We start from the raw sequence: 16,537 nt of genomic DNA on the forward strand, positions 1-16,537 counted from the left end.
CTTAACTGACTTGCCTAGTTAAATAAAGGTCAAATGTAAAAAATAAATAAACTGGTTGTGTCCTTACTGTGCCTTTGAGTATCCTTGATAAGGGGAGGTGACAAATAAAATTGTGAGAGGAATTTTCCACACGGTTATTGCTCTCTCGGTTCCCTGGGACGTCCCTAACCCCTCCCCCATTGAAGTTGTAATGTAAAATGCTAAGGGGTTAGTTGTAAATCTTTGGATAGGGTTTTAGGGGTAGGGACGCCCCAAGGATCCCTGATAACACGTTCGAGATGTCATGTACTGGATACGAAATATAAAAAAAACTATGTATGTGGCATCATGTATTGTTGAATGTTTTGTAAAAATGTATTTAATCTTTCACAAACGTCACATCCGTAAACAAAGAAGTCCTATGTGAAGCAGAGCCTACCATTCATCGAGAAGGAAAGGGAGGTAATTGTACTGTAAACAATGGACGTGTCATATATCGAAGTGGATATTTTCTTTCAGTGAGCTAAATCCGGGGATAATACCATATATTGAGATGAATTAAACATATATTCGTTATATAATGATTGCTATCTATCCATAAATTGCTGTTTGTATATACGGTTTAGGTTTGTATTAACGTTGCCCAACAAAGTACTCCCCACCGCTACTGAACGGTTTAGCCCAAATCGTACCGCAAGCCAGCTGTGGTCTTGGACCTTTAAAAATACTAAAGTGCCGTCAGCTAACTAGACTCAACCTCCTTTACAAACGACTCTTTTGGTGTATAACCTAGTCTCCCATAGCGGAGACGTGAACAAGGTAAAACATAGCTATATTTCGACGTATATTTTTGTTAGCATTAGCACATGCTAGGTGGGAACATAGCTAGATAGCGAAACCATTTGATCTTATCAACAGTCACCTATGCTATGATGTTGCTAGTTACCAATGTATTGTTTGGGTCATGTTTATCCTTGTTGGTGTGATTGAGTTGGGTGTATGTAATCGTAACGTTTTAGTTACAAACTTGAACCCATTATAATTTGGTGATTTAGCGTTAGCATTCTTGTTTACAAACAAATGAATAACATTGTATATCTTCTAGCTGTTAAGCCATTTAGCTCATTGTCAGATTAATCTAACGTCGTTCGCTTGCTACGCTTGCACGATCGCGCTTGTGACTTCATCCGTAACAATAACAACTATTGCTTGTAGCGACATTTTAATTGGATTGGGTAGCTTCAGTACAATTCTCCCTGTGTAACTAGATGCGAGGATCAACATCCTTTGCAATAAATTAAAACCCTTTCAGCGACATAGTTATTGTCAAGCGTTTATTTTGGCACAGGCAGATCTCTTCTCAGTCTTGTCCAGCGCTCTTGTTTTGGTGCTGCAGGATCACGTGTACTTATCAGTGACGCGTGTGTGGATATATTGTTTTGTGCATGCAGCTTGTACAGTGTACTGCAGTTTAACTGAAAATGCCCTTTGCTGGAACCAGCCTTGTAGGGCTGAACGACGGATAGCCTATAGAATCCGAGAGTGAAAGACTCGTCTCTATCATGCAGGCTCACTTTTTGTGAGCATTCCCATCAAAAGTCAGACGTTTGAATATACTTAATCTGAATGTACAGTACCAGTCAAAAGTTTGGACACACCTCATTCAAGGGTTTTTATTTATTTTTAATAGTGAAGACAAACTATGAATAACACATGGAATCATGTAGTAACCAAAAGTGTTAAACAAATAAAAACATGTTGTAGTTTAGATTATTCAAAGTAGCCACCCTTTGCCTTGATGACAGCTTTGCACACTCTTGGCATTCTCTCAACCAGCTTCACCTGGAATGCTTTTCCAACAGTCTTGAAGGAGTTCCCACATATGCTGAGCACTTGTTGGCTGCTTTTCCTTCACTCTGCGGTCCAACTCATCCCAAACCATCTCAATTGGGTTGAGGTCGGGTGATTGTGTAGACCAAGTCATCTGATGCAGCACTCCATCACTCTCCTTCTTGGTCAAATAGCCCTTACACAGCCTGGAGGGGTGTTGGGTCATTGTCCTGTTGAAAAATAAATGATAGTCCCACTAAGCGCAAACCAGATAGGATGGCCTATTGCTGCAGAATGCTCTGGTAGCCATGCTGGTTAAGTGTGCCTTGAATTCTAAATAAATCACTGACAGTGTCACCAGCAAAGCACCCCCACACCATCACGTCTTCTCCTCCTCTATGCTTCGCGGTGGGAACCACACATGCAGAGATCTGTTCACCTACTCTGCGTCTCACAAAGACAGAAGTTGGAACCAAAAATCTCAAATTTGGACTCCTCAGACCAAAGGACAGATTTCCACCAATCTAATATCCATTGCTTGTGTTTCTTGGCCCAAGCAAGTCTCTTCTTATTGGTGTCCTTCAGTAGTGTTTTTTTTCTCAGCAATTCCATCAAATCAAATTGTTATTGTCACATACACATGGTTAGCAGATGTTAATGCGAATGTAGCGAAATGCTTGTGCTTCTAGTTTCAACCATGAAGGCCTGATTCACACAGTCTCATCTGAGCAGTTGATGTTGAGATGTGTCTGTTACTTGAACTCTGATGCATTTATTTGGGCTGCAATTTGAGGCTGGTAACTCTAATGAACTTATCCTCTGCAGTAGAGGTAACTCTGGGTCTTCCATTCTTGTGGTGATCCTCACGAGAGCCAGTTTCATCATAGTGTTGGATGGTTTTTGCAACTGCACATTTTCCACTTTGACTGACCTTCATGTCTTAATAGTAATGATGCACTGTCATTTTTTATTTGCTTATTTGAGCTGTTCTATGCCATAAAATGGACTTGGTCTTTTACCAAATAGCCCTATCTTCTGTATACCACCCCTACCTTGTCACAACACAACAGATTGGCTCAAATGCATTAAGAAGGAACTAAATTCCACAAATGAACTTTTAAGAAGGCACACCTGTTAATTTGAAATGCATTCCAAGTGACTACCTCATGAAGCTGTTTGAGAGAATGCCAAGAGTGTGCAAAGCTGTCAAGGCAAAGGGTGCCTACTTTGAAGAATCAATCTATATATATATTTTTATTGTTTAGCACTTGTTTTGGTTACTTCATTATTCCATATGTGTTATTTCATAGTTGTGATGGTTGGGAGAAGTTGCTCTCGGAAGATGTGTTGGTACCATTCTTTATTCATGGCTGTGTTCTTAGGCAAAATTGTGAGTGATCCCACTCCCTTGGCTGAGAAGCAACCCCACACATGAATGGTCTCAGAATGCTTTACTGTTGGCATGACAGGACTGATGGTAGCGCTTACCTTGTCTTCTCCGGACAAGCTTTTTTTCCGGATGTCCCAAACAATCGGAAAGGGGATTCATCAGAGAAAATGACTTTGCCCCAGTCCTAAGCAGTCCAATCCCTGTACCCTTTGCAGAATATCAGTCTGTCCCTGATGTTTTTTCCTGGAGAGAAGGAGCTTCTTTGCTGCCCTTCTAGACACCAGGCCATCCTCAAAGTCTTCGCCTCACTGTGCGTGCAGATGCACTCACACCTGCCTGCTGCCATTCCTGAGCAAGCTCTGTACTGGTGGTGCCCGATCCCGCAGCTGAATCAACTTTAGGAGACGGTCCTGGCGCTTGCTGGACTTTCTTGGGCGCCCTGAAGCCTTCTTCACAACAATTGAACCGCTCTCCTTGAAGTTCTTGATGATCCGATAAATGGTTGATTTAGGTGCAAAGAGGGACTTTGCAATTCATCTGATCACTCTTCATAACATTCTGGAGTATATTCAAATTGCCATCATACAAACTGAGGCAGCAGACTTTGAAGATTAATATCTGTGTCATTCTCAAAACTTTTGACCACGGCTGTACTTTACCAATTGTCTGCTGATTTTTGTCCTTATGTACTAGGTGATCTGAAACAAAGCATTTGCAGGGAAGTGTTCTTTGCCCAACTTTTAGTACAATGGTCTGTATATGGTTGTGTATATATGAAGAAAAAAAATACTGCTGCAATTGAGTACCACAGTATGAGTCATAAAACCCAGAAATGGTTCCAATTGTTTTTTCACCATACATTTTTCAATCTGTGATTTTTAGCACAGGAGGTTGGCGGCACCTTAATTTGAGATAACAGGCTCGTGGTAATGGCTGGGAGTGGAATAGTATCAACGACATCAAACATGTTTTCCATGCGTTTGATGCCATTGTATTCGCTCTGTTCCAGCCATTTTATAATGAGCCATCCTCCCCTAAGCAGCCTCCTGTGGATTTTAGAATGATGTCATATAAGGTCTGTGTTTCGTGTAGGCTTACCCTGGCATGACATTTTGATAACCACGCAAATCTCTCTTGGGCAAGGTAACTTTAAAAAAAAAAATGTTTCAATGCTAACTATTGATAAAAGTAAATGGACATATTGTGCATCACGTGCAATGCCTGAAACGATTGAAAATACAATTTACAGAAACTACCAACACCGCAAAATGTAGGGTATCCACAGGAAAGGTTGTTTACCTTATCTCCACCACCTACGTCCAAAAGGATCAACAGCATGTACAACTGGTAAAGTAAGTGTAAATATCATTTTATTCAACATCCTGGCTTATAGAGCCTACTGCGTCTTTTAGGGCAACTTCGGTCAGACTGCTAATCCATGGCGTAACCATGGTAACGGTCTGTTTAGACAAAGCGATGGGGAATCAACCAATGACAGCGTTGCCATGGAAAGCTATTTTCCCCACAGTTGTTCACTAATATAGTCCGTGCACTGCACACACAAAGGGTAGCTATTTTGTCTTCATGTGGCTACGGGACACTTTGTGATTGTAATGTGATCATATCGAACAAACTCTCCTAACTACAGTAATAGACATATCCTAGGCTATTTATAGCCACTGTGCAGTGTCAAGTGGTGGTGAAGTGTCAGTTGCTCTGCAGGGATTGACATTAACGGTTACCGTATTTCCCAGGGCAAGTGACCAGAGCAGCCGTGCAAGTTGGGCCTGCTCTGTGGTTGTCCCAATTGGCATGTGATATTTATTTTTACTGTTAACAACCAAAATGCTAAGAATTTCAGTTGTCTGGTCTTTCTAGTTTCTCTGGTTCTTGTCTAGAGGAAAATAGCTTAAAATGATCATACTTGATCATAATCTTCGGGCATTCAAAATACTCCTGACGATGGGCGATGGGCGAATGCCTTTCAGACCTTCATCTCAATCCCTGCTCTGTAACCCTATGTGAAGTTCCTTTTCCTCCTGGGTCAGGGCTCTACAGTGCAACCATTTTACTCACACATGCGCCCATAAATATGTTACTGGAATTTAAATTTAGGAGCACAAGTGTGCCTAGAAATATATAAAGGATTCTAGCTTTATTACCTTAACTATTTTCCATTGTGCTCTTAAATGTCTTTGTGTGCGCCAACATTTTTCTATTTGGGCGCACACGTTCCTTGGAAGGGAAAAAAATGATAATGATTAAGGTCAGCGTAGATCCTTGTGCTGGGTTGCCTTATCAATGCCTCTGTGTCTAAGCAAGCTAATGGGATGCAGTCATTTTTAAATGCCTTGACTTGCATTTGCTTTAGGAATTCTCTCTGAATCACCTGCCTGTTTATCCTTCATTGGTAGGACAGGGCACATCACTTCAGGTATCACAATAGACATGGGCTGATCTAGCAAGCAAATACAGTGCATTCGGAAAGCATTCAGACCCCTTGACTTTTTCCACATTTTGTTACATTACAGCCTTGTTCTAAAATTGAATAAATAGTTTTTTCCCTCAATCTACACACAGTACCCCATAATGACAAAGAAAAACAGTTGATTAAAAAAAAATATTTAAAAAATATTTACGTTAGTATTCAGACACTTTGCTATGAGATTTGAAATTAAGATCCGGTGCATCCTGTTTCCATTGATCATCCTTGAGGTGTTTCTACAACTTGATTTTGCTTTGTAGATTGGGGGGGGGTCCTGAAAGGGTCTGAATGCTTTCTGGATGCACTGTATCAAACAACTTCAGGCGTTCCCTTTCTCTTGTGACCTTTGAGATATGGGTTATGACCTTGCCATGTCTGACAGGAGAATGACGATGAAGGTCACGACTGAGACTACACACAGGCATAGACTCTAAAGTCACAGCCTTCCTCCATAAGAAGGAAGCACCACCTAGCTCTCTGGACTGGAGTTGTTGGGCTATCTGGCAAAGAACACCAACAGGGCAACACACGTCTGATACTGTGTCTTCTGTATTTGGCACGATGGCCTAGTAGTTCGACATAGTGAATTGGAATGTTTTAAGGTCCATTTTAAAACTATTGGCCTAGATTCAAGTAATTTGCCTCAACACGTGTTGTTCTAAAAGGTGTAGGCCAAGTTGTTTACGTGATCTCATTGACGGGACGGCTGGAAGTGTGCCTTTTATGTTGCTTGGAACGATGTACGGTACACGAGAATGATTACCCTGTTCATCTAAGCAGTGAAGTGTAACTGGATCTGTGGACGGTTGGCTGAGAATCTGGCTGTTATCATGTTACCCTGGAGACTCATGCGATCCCATTCATAACACTGTCCCTTTGTTTTGTTATTGTGGAAGTAGGCTGTACTGGCTGAACTATGGTGATAATATCCCTCTTTTTTTGCAGCACCATCTTTAAAGTCAACTAATGTCTGAATCGTTTTGGAAACTGTGTGTTGATCCTTTTATCTTAACTGGGGCACAAGTGGATGACCCTCCTCCGGTTTCCATGGCCACTCTGGCCTAACAGCTGTTATACTGTCCTGTGTTATACACCCTGCCTCTCCTAGCAACAGGAACACAGGAAAAAACACACATGGTAATGGTAACACACCAAACCAAAAAGGGACAGTTGAAAGATTGGAGTAGTGTCTTCAGTAAGGTAGTGCAAATGTTTTTATTGGGGGACCTCAGACTTTGGAAAGGGAGGTTAAGTTAGGTTTAACAATCTCATGGCCAGTCCAGTGCCTTTTATAGCTAGATAATGAATGTAAGCTCAAACTCAAGGCTCTTTCTACAACTGCCTGACCCCCACTACACAAGACTTAGAAACCCCTTATTTTTCCATAAGAGAACAACTTGAGAGAGAAACTTGTGGGTACCATCCAGTGCATTCAACCACATGTTACAGTACTCATGTAGGCTTAAATAATGCTGTGCCTGCCTGCAGCGCTAGCCCGCCATGCCTGGGACTGACGAGCGGCCCACCTCCATGTCCACCACTGGCAGCGAGGACGCCAGCAGCGACGCCGAGTCGTCGTCGGACCGCTGTAACAGCATCACGTCTGCCAGCGACTTTGACTGCTCCCGCCAAAGCTTCACCAGTGACTGCTCCAGCAGCAAGCACAGCTCGCCCTCCTGTGAGTAAATCTCCTTCTTCCCTGTCTAGTAGGACTGCTTCTTCACCCTAAAAATTGCATTTCCAGAAAGTTTGCACTTGCACACTTCCCACCATTGATTTAAAAGCATCGGATTGGTGTCGTCATCACCTTTGGAGGAGTATAGAGAATCGGAATGCAACACTGTGTGCCCTCTCCCCACTTTGGTTGTGCTTTCAAACGCCAAAATGGCTACTCTCAACACTTAAAAAAAAATTATGCCCCCTATTTACAGCTAGCCCTCCCAAAACTATAACGCTGGATGATGTCATGTCTTCTGCCCGGGACCTGTCCAACCTGACCCTGGCCCACGAGATCATCGTCAACCGTGATTTTCATGTGGAGCAGCCCCACCTACCTCAGAACAGGTACCTACCACTTCAAAATGGACGCCCAGTGAACATGGCCATCACTTGGGCTACACAAATGCCAATTGACAACTGATGATATTCAATTCTCCTTTTCAGTTTGGAGAAGCAAGTCAAAGATATAGTTCACAAGGCGTTCTGGGATAGCCTGGAGTCTGAGCTGAATGATGACCCACCAGAGTATGAGCACGCCATCAAACTGCTGGAGGAGATCAGAGAGGTGAGCTTTGGCCCCTTTCCCCTCTATCAATCTTGATGAATCCATGGTTGGAAAGCTTATCTTTTCAGGAAGATGACCCTGTTGGAAGACTTTGAAAACGTATCATTTCTAACTCCCTGAGCAGTAATCACTGATCTGACACAAGTGGATAAGCAACAGTTATGTAGTGGAATCCATTCTTTCACCTGTCCAATTGTGTGTGTGTTGTGAATGTACACAATAAGGATGTATTTAAAATGGGCTAATAGCTTTTGAAGATTGATATCTTCTAGCTATATATTGTTTCTTTCCTTCATTTTCTAAAACCATTTACTATGAACAGATCCTGCTGTCGTTCCTGAGCCCGGGAGCCAATCGGCTGCGGACACAGATCCTGGAGGTGCTGGACATGGATCTGATTCGCCAGCAGGCGGACAAGGAAGCAGTGGACATACAGGGCCTGGCCTCTTACATCGTCACCATCATGGGCAAGCTGTGCGCCCCGGTCCGTGACGACGAGGTCAAGAAGCTCTGCGAGAACCCCGACAACGTTGTATCAATGTTCAAGTACGTTTGGGCAAAGTTTTGTTTCCAACCCTTGTGAATATTTATTTGGATAATTGTAGCCATCCCCATATATGGCCAGCATCCATTTGATCCTTTTAGCTCTCTAAAGCTACCGTGCATTTGGGAAGTGTTCAGACCTCTTGACTTTTTCCACATTTTGTTACTTTACATCCTTATTCTAAAATGGATTTTAAAAAATGTAACCATAGACACACAATACCACAATGACAAAGCAAAAGCAGGTTTCTAGACATTTTTGCAAAATGTGAAAATAAATATATTAAAAAATACCTTATTTTGCTATGAGAATCAAAAGTGAGCTCCGATGTATTCTGTTTCCATTGATCATCCTTGAGATGTTTCTACAACTTAATTGAAGTCCACCTTTGGTAAATTCAATTGATCCTTTTAAAACTCCAAAGCTAGAAGTACAGATGTTGAGGCATGGGTTTGATGCCGGCAAGTCACTAGGTATTACTTCTGGAACCATCTGTTTTGAGAATGTTATTACATTGAGCAGGGAGATCTTCCGGGTGCTGGACCTGATGAAGATGGACATGGTGAACTTTACCATCCAGAGCCTGCGGCCCGATCTGCAGAGGCAGTCAGTGGAGTATGAGAGGGCCAAGTTCCAGAGCATCGTGGAGAAGACTCCCAGTGAGTCTGCGTTGTTATTAACCTTTGTTTATGAGGCACATTTAATTGGCAATGGACTGGCGTTTGGATCATTTCCCTGTTCCTTTACAAATACATTTGACCGTTGACTGCCTAAAGGTCAGCATAGTATGTATTCATTTTTTAACTTGGTGTGCTCCTGGGACCTAAATTATGAGCCTGTACTGCTTTATGGTATTAGGGGATGTTTGAGTTGTGGGATGTACAGCATGCGAAGCGTGGGTGTGATTTCTCTACATCATTAAATGAAAGATGTTAATCACTATTAAATGCCACACAAATGACTGTCTTAACTTCCTCAGGTGCATTGGACCATACCACTGAGTGGATCAAGTCCTCTCTGGAGGAAGTGCTTTTCTCCATGCCAACTGTGGAGCAGCCCAACGGCCATGGGAAGGCGGGGAAAGCCCTGCCAAGTCCCCTCCTGGTCTTCAACAGTGGATTCATCCGCATCCTCACCTGGGACTACCACAAGAGCCCACTGCCTGAGGTGGGTTGAAATGTGTGTGTGTGTTAGTAGACAGATGGTTTCAAAATAATTATTTGCTTATTCAAGACATATCATGATTGCCATTGGATTACTTGCCTTTGGTTATTAAGAAAAGGTGACATTCAGTGTGTTTGTCAAGTGGCGAGGGTGTTGCTGAATGTTCACAGGGGAAACGTGTGTGTGTAAATAGAGGTGACGAGGATGTTGACAGGTGTTTGTTTCTGTGTATTATACTTCTTGGTCTAATGAATTTGTGGTGTTTATTTGCATATAGACTATTACCTAGAGGGTTTGTTTGTGTGTCTTAAATGTGTGTGAATTCCATATGAATACAAGTGTCTGAAAGAAGGTGCCATCTCTCTCAACCAACTTACAACCACAAGTCTATTAAATGACCGTTGTCTAAAATCTAGTCTCCATGGGGTGAATCCTAACTTCCACGAATGTCAAATGTTCATTTAGTCATGCATTGATGTCAATGGGAGACTAAGTAAAAATGTTGCTTAAATTGATGATTCGTCCCTATATGTGAAAGCCATTTGAGTCTCTCTCTGTGTCTGTGTGTGTGTATAACACACTCAGACCCTGATGACAGACGAGTACGTCTGCGGGAGCTCCAGCGGAGGCTCCAGTTGCTAAAGGCCGTGGCCTCCGTGCTGCTCATTGTCTACAGCGCCATCGGAGGGCCCATCTCGGGGCTGCCCGCACTGGCCGAGCGTCTCAAGAGGATGGCCAGCGTGCTCCTGGAGGGCATGCACAGACCGTAGGTTCTGCATAACGCACATAAACATATCAAATCAAATGTATTTATATAGCCCTTCGTACATCAGCTGATATCTCAAAGTGCTGTACAGAAACCCAGCCTAAAACCCCAAACAACAAGCAATGCAGGTGTAGAAGCAACATACATTTCAATGTGAAAATTGAGACTGACTTCCTCCACTCTGCAGGGACTTTAACCTGTCAGAGGCGCTGGGGAACGTCAGTGGTCAGATCTGCTGTGAGCTCAACAAGTCCCTGACTGAGAGGAACTACCCAGCCTTGCCCCCAGAACTCCAGGTCACACTCAAGGGCCAGATCACCAGCATCACCCAGGAAAACAACCCTATCCGCAGTCTTGTGGGTAAGCAAAACAACACCTGAGGGCCTGACATGGCTCACTAACTATTTCATTTGATATATTTAATGCAATGTTCTCAGCCAAGCTACATTGCATTCGGAAAGTATTCAGACCCCTTGACTTTTTCCACATTTTGTTACGTTACAGCCTTACTCTAAAATGTATTAAATATTCAATCTATACACTATACCCTATAATGACAAGACAATTACATTTTTTATTTTGTAAATTTATAACTATAAAAAAAAATGGAAATATCACATTTACATAAGTATTCAGACCCTTTACTCAGTACTCTGTTGAAGCACCTTTGGCAGCGATTACAGCCTTGAGTCTTCTTGGGTATGATGTTACAAGCTTGGAACACCTGTATTTGGGGAGTTTATCCCATTCTTCTCTGCAGATCCTCTCAAGCTCTGTCAGGTTGGATGGGGAGCATCGCTGCACAGCTATTTTCAGGTCTCTAGCGGGGTTTGTTTGGGTTCAAGTCCGGGCTCTGGCTGGGCCACTCAAGGACATTCAGAGACTTCACCCCAGTCTGAGGTCCTGAACATTCTGGAGCAGGTTTTCAATCAAGGATCTCTAAGGAACTTTTCGCCGTTCATCTTGGTCTTTTCCTGACTAGTCTCAGTCCCTGCTACTGAAAAACATCCCCACAGCATGATGCTGCCACCACCATGCTTCACCGTAGAGATGGTGCCAGGTTTCCTCCTGACGTGACGCTTGGCATTCGGGCCAAAGAGTTCAATCTTGATTTCATCAGACCAGAGAATCTTGTTTCTCATGGTCTGAGAGTCCTTTAGGTGCCAGTTGGCAAATTCCAAGTGGGCTGTTATGTGCCTTTTTACTGAGGAGTGGCTTCCGTCTGGCCACTCTAACATAAAGGCCTGATTGGTGGAGTGCTACAGAAGGTTCTCCCATCTCCACAGAGGAGCTCTGTCGGAGTGACCATCTGGTTCTTGGTCACCTCCCTGACCAAGGCCCTTCTCCCCCGATTGTTCAGTTTGGCTTGGGCAGCCAGCTCTAGGAAGAGTCTTGGTGGTTCCAAACTTCTTCCATTTAAGAATGATGGAGTCCACTGTGTTCTTGAGGAACTTCAATGCTGCAGAAATGTTTTGGTACCCTTCTCCAGATCTGTGCCTCAACACAATCCTGTCTCGGAGCTCTATGGACAATTCCTCCGACGTCATGGCTTGGTTTTTTGCTCTGGCATGCACTGTCAACTGTGGGACATTTATATAGACAGGTGTGTGCCTCTCCAAATCAATTGACTTTACCACAGGTGGACTCCAAGTTATAGAAACATCTCAAGGATGATCAATGGAAACAGGATGCACTTGTGCTCAATTTCAAGTTTCATAGGAAAGGGTCTGAATATTAAAATCAGATATTTCTGTTTTATTTTTAATACATTTGCAAGTTTCTGAACCTGTTTTTTTTTCGCTCAGTCATTATGGAGTATGTGTGTAGATCAATGAGGATTTAATATAAAATGTTATACATTTTTGAATGAGGCTGTAACATAACAAAATGTGGAAGGGGTCTGAATACTTTCCGAATGGACTGTGTATGGAATGCCGAATGGACTGTGTATGGAATGCCGAATGGACTGTGTATGGAATGCCGAATGGACTGTGTATGGACTGACTTTGCTCCCGTTTATTGAATTGCTTAAATAGCTCACAATTGTCTCATGCCTGTTTTTCTGATCACTCTGTTTGTTCTGTCCCTCTTCTCTGTTCCTTTTCCAGAGGGAAGGGTCCAGCAGTACCTCCGGGTGCTCCTCGCCACGCCCAACTCTCACGTGAATCCGCCCCCGACGCCCGGAGGCCTGGCCCTGATCCAACCGGAGCTCACCTCCTTGGCGGTCACCTTTGTAAGCCTGGTCAACTTCAACAAGCAGGTCTACAGCCCCTTCTACATGATGATCCTCAAGACCCTGCTCTTCAGTAATGCGGCGCCTCCACCGGCAGCCACCGCACCTCAGGACCCCAGCATACAGAACCCTGTGAACTCCAACTAGGACCGCCACCTACCTACCGAGCCAGGAGTAATACAAAGCTGGAGCTGACAACACCTTATTTGAAAAGGGGAGAAGAAAGGAATGACTTAGCAGCTACCTAAATCCACCCCCCCAGTGGTCATTCTGATTCCTTGAGGCTGCAATCGCTGCCCTATCCCTAACCCTCCTTCCCTTAGGCTTTAGATTAAGTAGTATCACAGCTACGTTTTGCATAGAACGTCGGGGTATGTGTATTAGAGGTGCGTCAGGAAAATGACAATGAGCAATTGTGGTGCACGTCCAAGCTTTGACTAATCCACCTCCCACTGTCGTGTATTGCGACATCCGCTTTGTGACACCTGACCTGATCTGTTAGATTTTGTGTAGATTCATACCTAAAAACTGACCCTAGTGTTTTGTGTGAGGAATCTTTCCCAATGCCCTTTTGAATTAGATCCGGGTACGTTGTGAATCTGCGCTGGCATGGAAGGGAGTGCTCGACACTCATTCTTCTGTTGTTATTTTGGAGGGTGTCGTCGGAAAAGGGTAGAATGTTCATGAAGTGCTGCTGTTACAAAGAACATTTATACACGTTTCATAGACTTTATGACAAAAGGGAAAGGCCTATATATTTAGAATCATGTCGCCCATTTTTATAACATCACATTTCGTATGCTTTATGCTGTAGGTTAAATAAAGTTGATCTATAACTGTTTGTTACACGTTGACAAATCCAGAACACAAAATGCTATATTATTCATGCCATTAGCTTATTCATTGACGTGCCACCGTTTGAATAGAAATATAAAAAGTTTGTTTTTAACTTATGTCGGCTTGTGATAACTCTCCATTAAACTGGTTAGGGCTCGGGAAATGTCATCTTGAATGAAAACAAGAGACTTGTTTTAATTGTTGCTTTCCAACATGTCGAATACATGTTTAAATCACTTGAGCTAAATTAGTAGACTTAATTAATATTGAACTTTTTTAGGGGGGGAACTGATTAATTGATATGGTTATGGAATCACTAATCCTGATGGATTCTGACCTTTTGGAGATAAATATAATGCATGTTTTATTGTGTTAACATTCATTGGAAAATGTTTTGTTGTATGTTAGCCCTTGCATAGTATTCAGTCATTTTGTTGGGTTGTTTGAATGTGACTGATTTTTGTTTTGTTATTTGTGTCAGTGCATTTATTAAGTCGCTTGCTTTATATCTTCTAGGTACCAGTATTAGTTGTCCTTCTATACCTATATTTCCCTAAAAGATATCCAAAGGCTGTATATCTCTGGACATTTTATGTAATATCTATCTTTTGGTTTAGAACTCAAGTTATTAGAGGTGCTGAAGATGTTTTGAAATGTCTAAAACTTCCCACAATGGAACTTTTTTGACACAGAATAAACATTGAATCTTTTTAGCTTTTAAAATTCACTTGAACAAATACATTTTTATCTTCTCATGTAATGCAGCTATAATACAATAAACTCTCATGCAGTACCTTATTATTTGTCTAGCAGTGACCTGTGTGTGTGTGTGTGTGTGTGCTTATTGAAAATAGTTGTCTACATACAGACCCATCAATCAAAGACAGTTGGTTTTATCTGCAAAGGGCATAGATTGTATGGATTACAATCGGACAAGGAATGTAACTAGAAGGAACATTCCTTGCTGTTAGATTACCGAAGAACTCCAGTGACCTGACAAGTCCTGTACCTTCTCTGCTACAGTGACTGAGGGCACTGTTTTCAAGCCATCTCTCCTCCATCTTAATGCATACGTTTTAAATTATATGTGAGCTAAATATAAAAAACATTTCCTTAAAGTGTATTTTTGTTTTGTTTTAAAGTTCTAATGTTACTGTCTACAACAACAAAAAAATATGTAGAATTCCATTCATTCCTATCCTATGGAGGACTGCTCCTTCTGGGGAGTGCCAATATGACTGACCTGTGGCTTCAAAGTCACTCGGTGGCCAATTCACATAATGCAGTCCAGGGTTTGTATACATCACTGGTGAGAACTTGCGTTTCTAAGCAACGCGTCCCTCCTGAAACAGGCTATGAGGAAATAACGGTAGCTAAAGGTACAGCAAGTTATGTTTCTTATCTATTAATATGAATCGACAATTATTTAGGTATTCTCCAAATTATGACAAATTCAAGTAGTGTTTTCAATTAATTGTATATCATTTTTAGAGCTCACTTGTCAAACAAAGTTCCAACTTCCATTGCTTGCTGGCTAGCTAATGTTAGCTAGCTAGTTAGTACAGAGCATTGCTGTAAAGATTGCGCATTACCTTTCAAGGGGGGAGCTACCCACTGGGTAAAAACTGGTCGAATAAACGTTGTTTCCACGTCTTTTTATTTAATTTTTATGTGATGCCGTTGAATTAACCTAAATCCAATTACTTGGTTACATGTAATGTTGATTTCACGTTCCATTCACGTTAACGTTAGTTGACAACTCAACCAAATGCAAATCAAAACCAGACGTGGAACTGACGTCTGTGCCCATGTGCTAGATATTTGGTTCACAAAGTTACCATAAATGAAAAATGACAGCCTGTGAATGTGAATCATAACAGGCAGCTGGTACAGAAATCAATGTCTTTGTGTGCGCTGTGCATCATGTCGCTACTGAATGTGTATGAACCAAGAGAGGTCTGAACATGGACCCAGGTGACCATGCATGCCCAAAAGTGCCATGTCATATCCTGAAACCAGAGAGTTGCTCATTCAAGCTCTTCAGACGAGTGTATACCAAGGCTTCTTTGCTGTCTATGTCAAACAGTGAGGGGATGAGCAGTGGCAAAATGAAAGTGGTGGGGCACCTCTCCCGAGCGGCGGAGGCCAAACGACGGATGGCAGATGGCCAGGACATGCTGACCTCCATGACACAGATGGTGGCCTGCACCCAGGACATCCAGCAGAGATACCGCAGCATCCTGGGGCCACTGTCCCTCTTCTTCCAGTCCAACCCTGAGGGAGAGAAGAGGGCAGGTGTGTGGGGATCTAAAGCTGTTGGAGGGAAGACAGCCTGGTGCCTTGTGTGAGGTGCTATTGTTGATCCGTGATTGTATGCAAGAGGCCTTTGAGTTATTTGAATCAACAAAAGGATGTCTAGACAGTTTTACCCACCTAAATTCTAAAGTGTAGGCCTATTCATTTACAGGGCTGACCTGAAAACACACACAGGGTGTCGATCTACACAGTCTATTTTCTCTATTCACATGCCCCACACATCTCTTATGATGCCAAACAAAATATCTTTATTGTTTTTTTGAATGGAGGTGATACAGGAGAATGAAAGGTATGTACACACGTCCCGGGTGTGTTGTTCCTCCCAGACAGGGTCCAGGAGGAGAGAACAGTGTCCCCGTCAGTGTCAGAGGGGGTGAAGACCAACCCCACCTCCCTGGCCGACATGCGTCAGCAGCTGCAGTACAGGATCCAGGAGCATTCCGTGCTCCACTCCACCCCTGTGGAGGATCAGCAAGCTCTGGTGAGCCACTCCATTAGGATACACTATACACTGTCTCTCCTAAGCATCTACTAAATGGATGGTTGGATAGATAGATGGATGGAACAGTGTCACACACACACAGCCCCCACCCACCAAAAACACTCTGCGACCCCCCCCCAAGGCGGCGGTAATGACGTCAGAGCTGGGCCTGATCTGGCAGGACCTGAAGGGGCTGATGGACGAGCCCACGCTCAACCAGGAGGAGAA

General features: G+C 42.9%; 2 protein-coding genes across 3 annotated transcripts in view; both read left to right on the forward strand.

Annotated features, from left to right (window-relative positions):
- The first annotated feature begins 476 nt into the window (after positions 1-476).
- On the forward strand, positions 477-14,310 carry LOC124013980 (T-complex protein 11-like protein 2). The gene is given in 11 exon segments (XM_046328596.1): positions 477-798; positions 7,173-7,362; positions 7,616-7,748; positions 7,848-7,968; positions 8,291-8,514; positions 9,035-9,171; positions 9,492-9,679; positions 10,262-10,277; positions 10,280-10,442; positions 10,630-10,802; positions 12,551-14,310. Coding segments are annotated over 10 exon segments (1,605 nt in total). The 5' UTR covers positions 477-798; positions 7,173-7,184; the 3' UTR covers positions 12,823-14,310.
- A 489-nt stretch (positions 14,311-14,799) lies between these two features.
- Positions 14,800-16,537, forward strand: part of LOC124013655 (coiled-coil domain-containing protein 87-like) — a 15,000-nt gene continuing 13,262 nt past the window's right edge. For both annotated transcript variants that reach the window (XM_046328028.1, XM_046328029.1), the window contains exons 1-4: positions 14,800-14,891; positions 15,599-15,807; positions 16,155-16,309; positions 16,452-16,537. The exon at positions 16,452-16,537 is cut by the window's right edge and continues 165 nt beyond it. In XM_046328028.1, the coding sequence (XP_046183984.1) occupies positions 15,606-15,807; positions 16,155-16,309; positions 16,452-16,537 (443 nt within the window). In that variant the 5' untranslated portion in view covers positions 14,800-14,891; positions 15,599-15,605. The remainder of the gene's footprint in view (positions 14,892-15,598; positions 15,808-16,154; positions 16,310-16,451) is intronic.

This window comes from Oncorhynchus gorbuscha, linkage group LG25 (genome assembly GCF_021184085.1).
Source record: "Oncorhynchus gorbuscha isolate QuinsamMale2020 ecotype Even-year linkage group LG25, OgorEven_v1.0, whole genome shotgun sequence".
In the NCBI taxonomy this organism is placed as follows: Eukaryota; Metazoa; Chordata; class Actinopteri; order Salmoniformes; family Salmonidae; genus Oncorhynchus; species Oncorhynchus gorbuscha.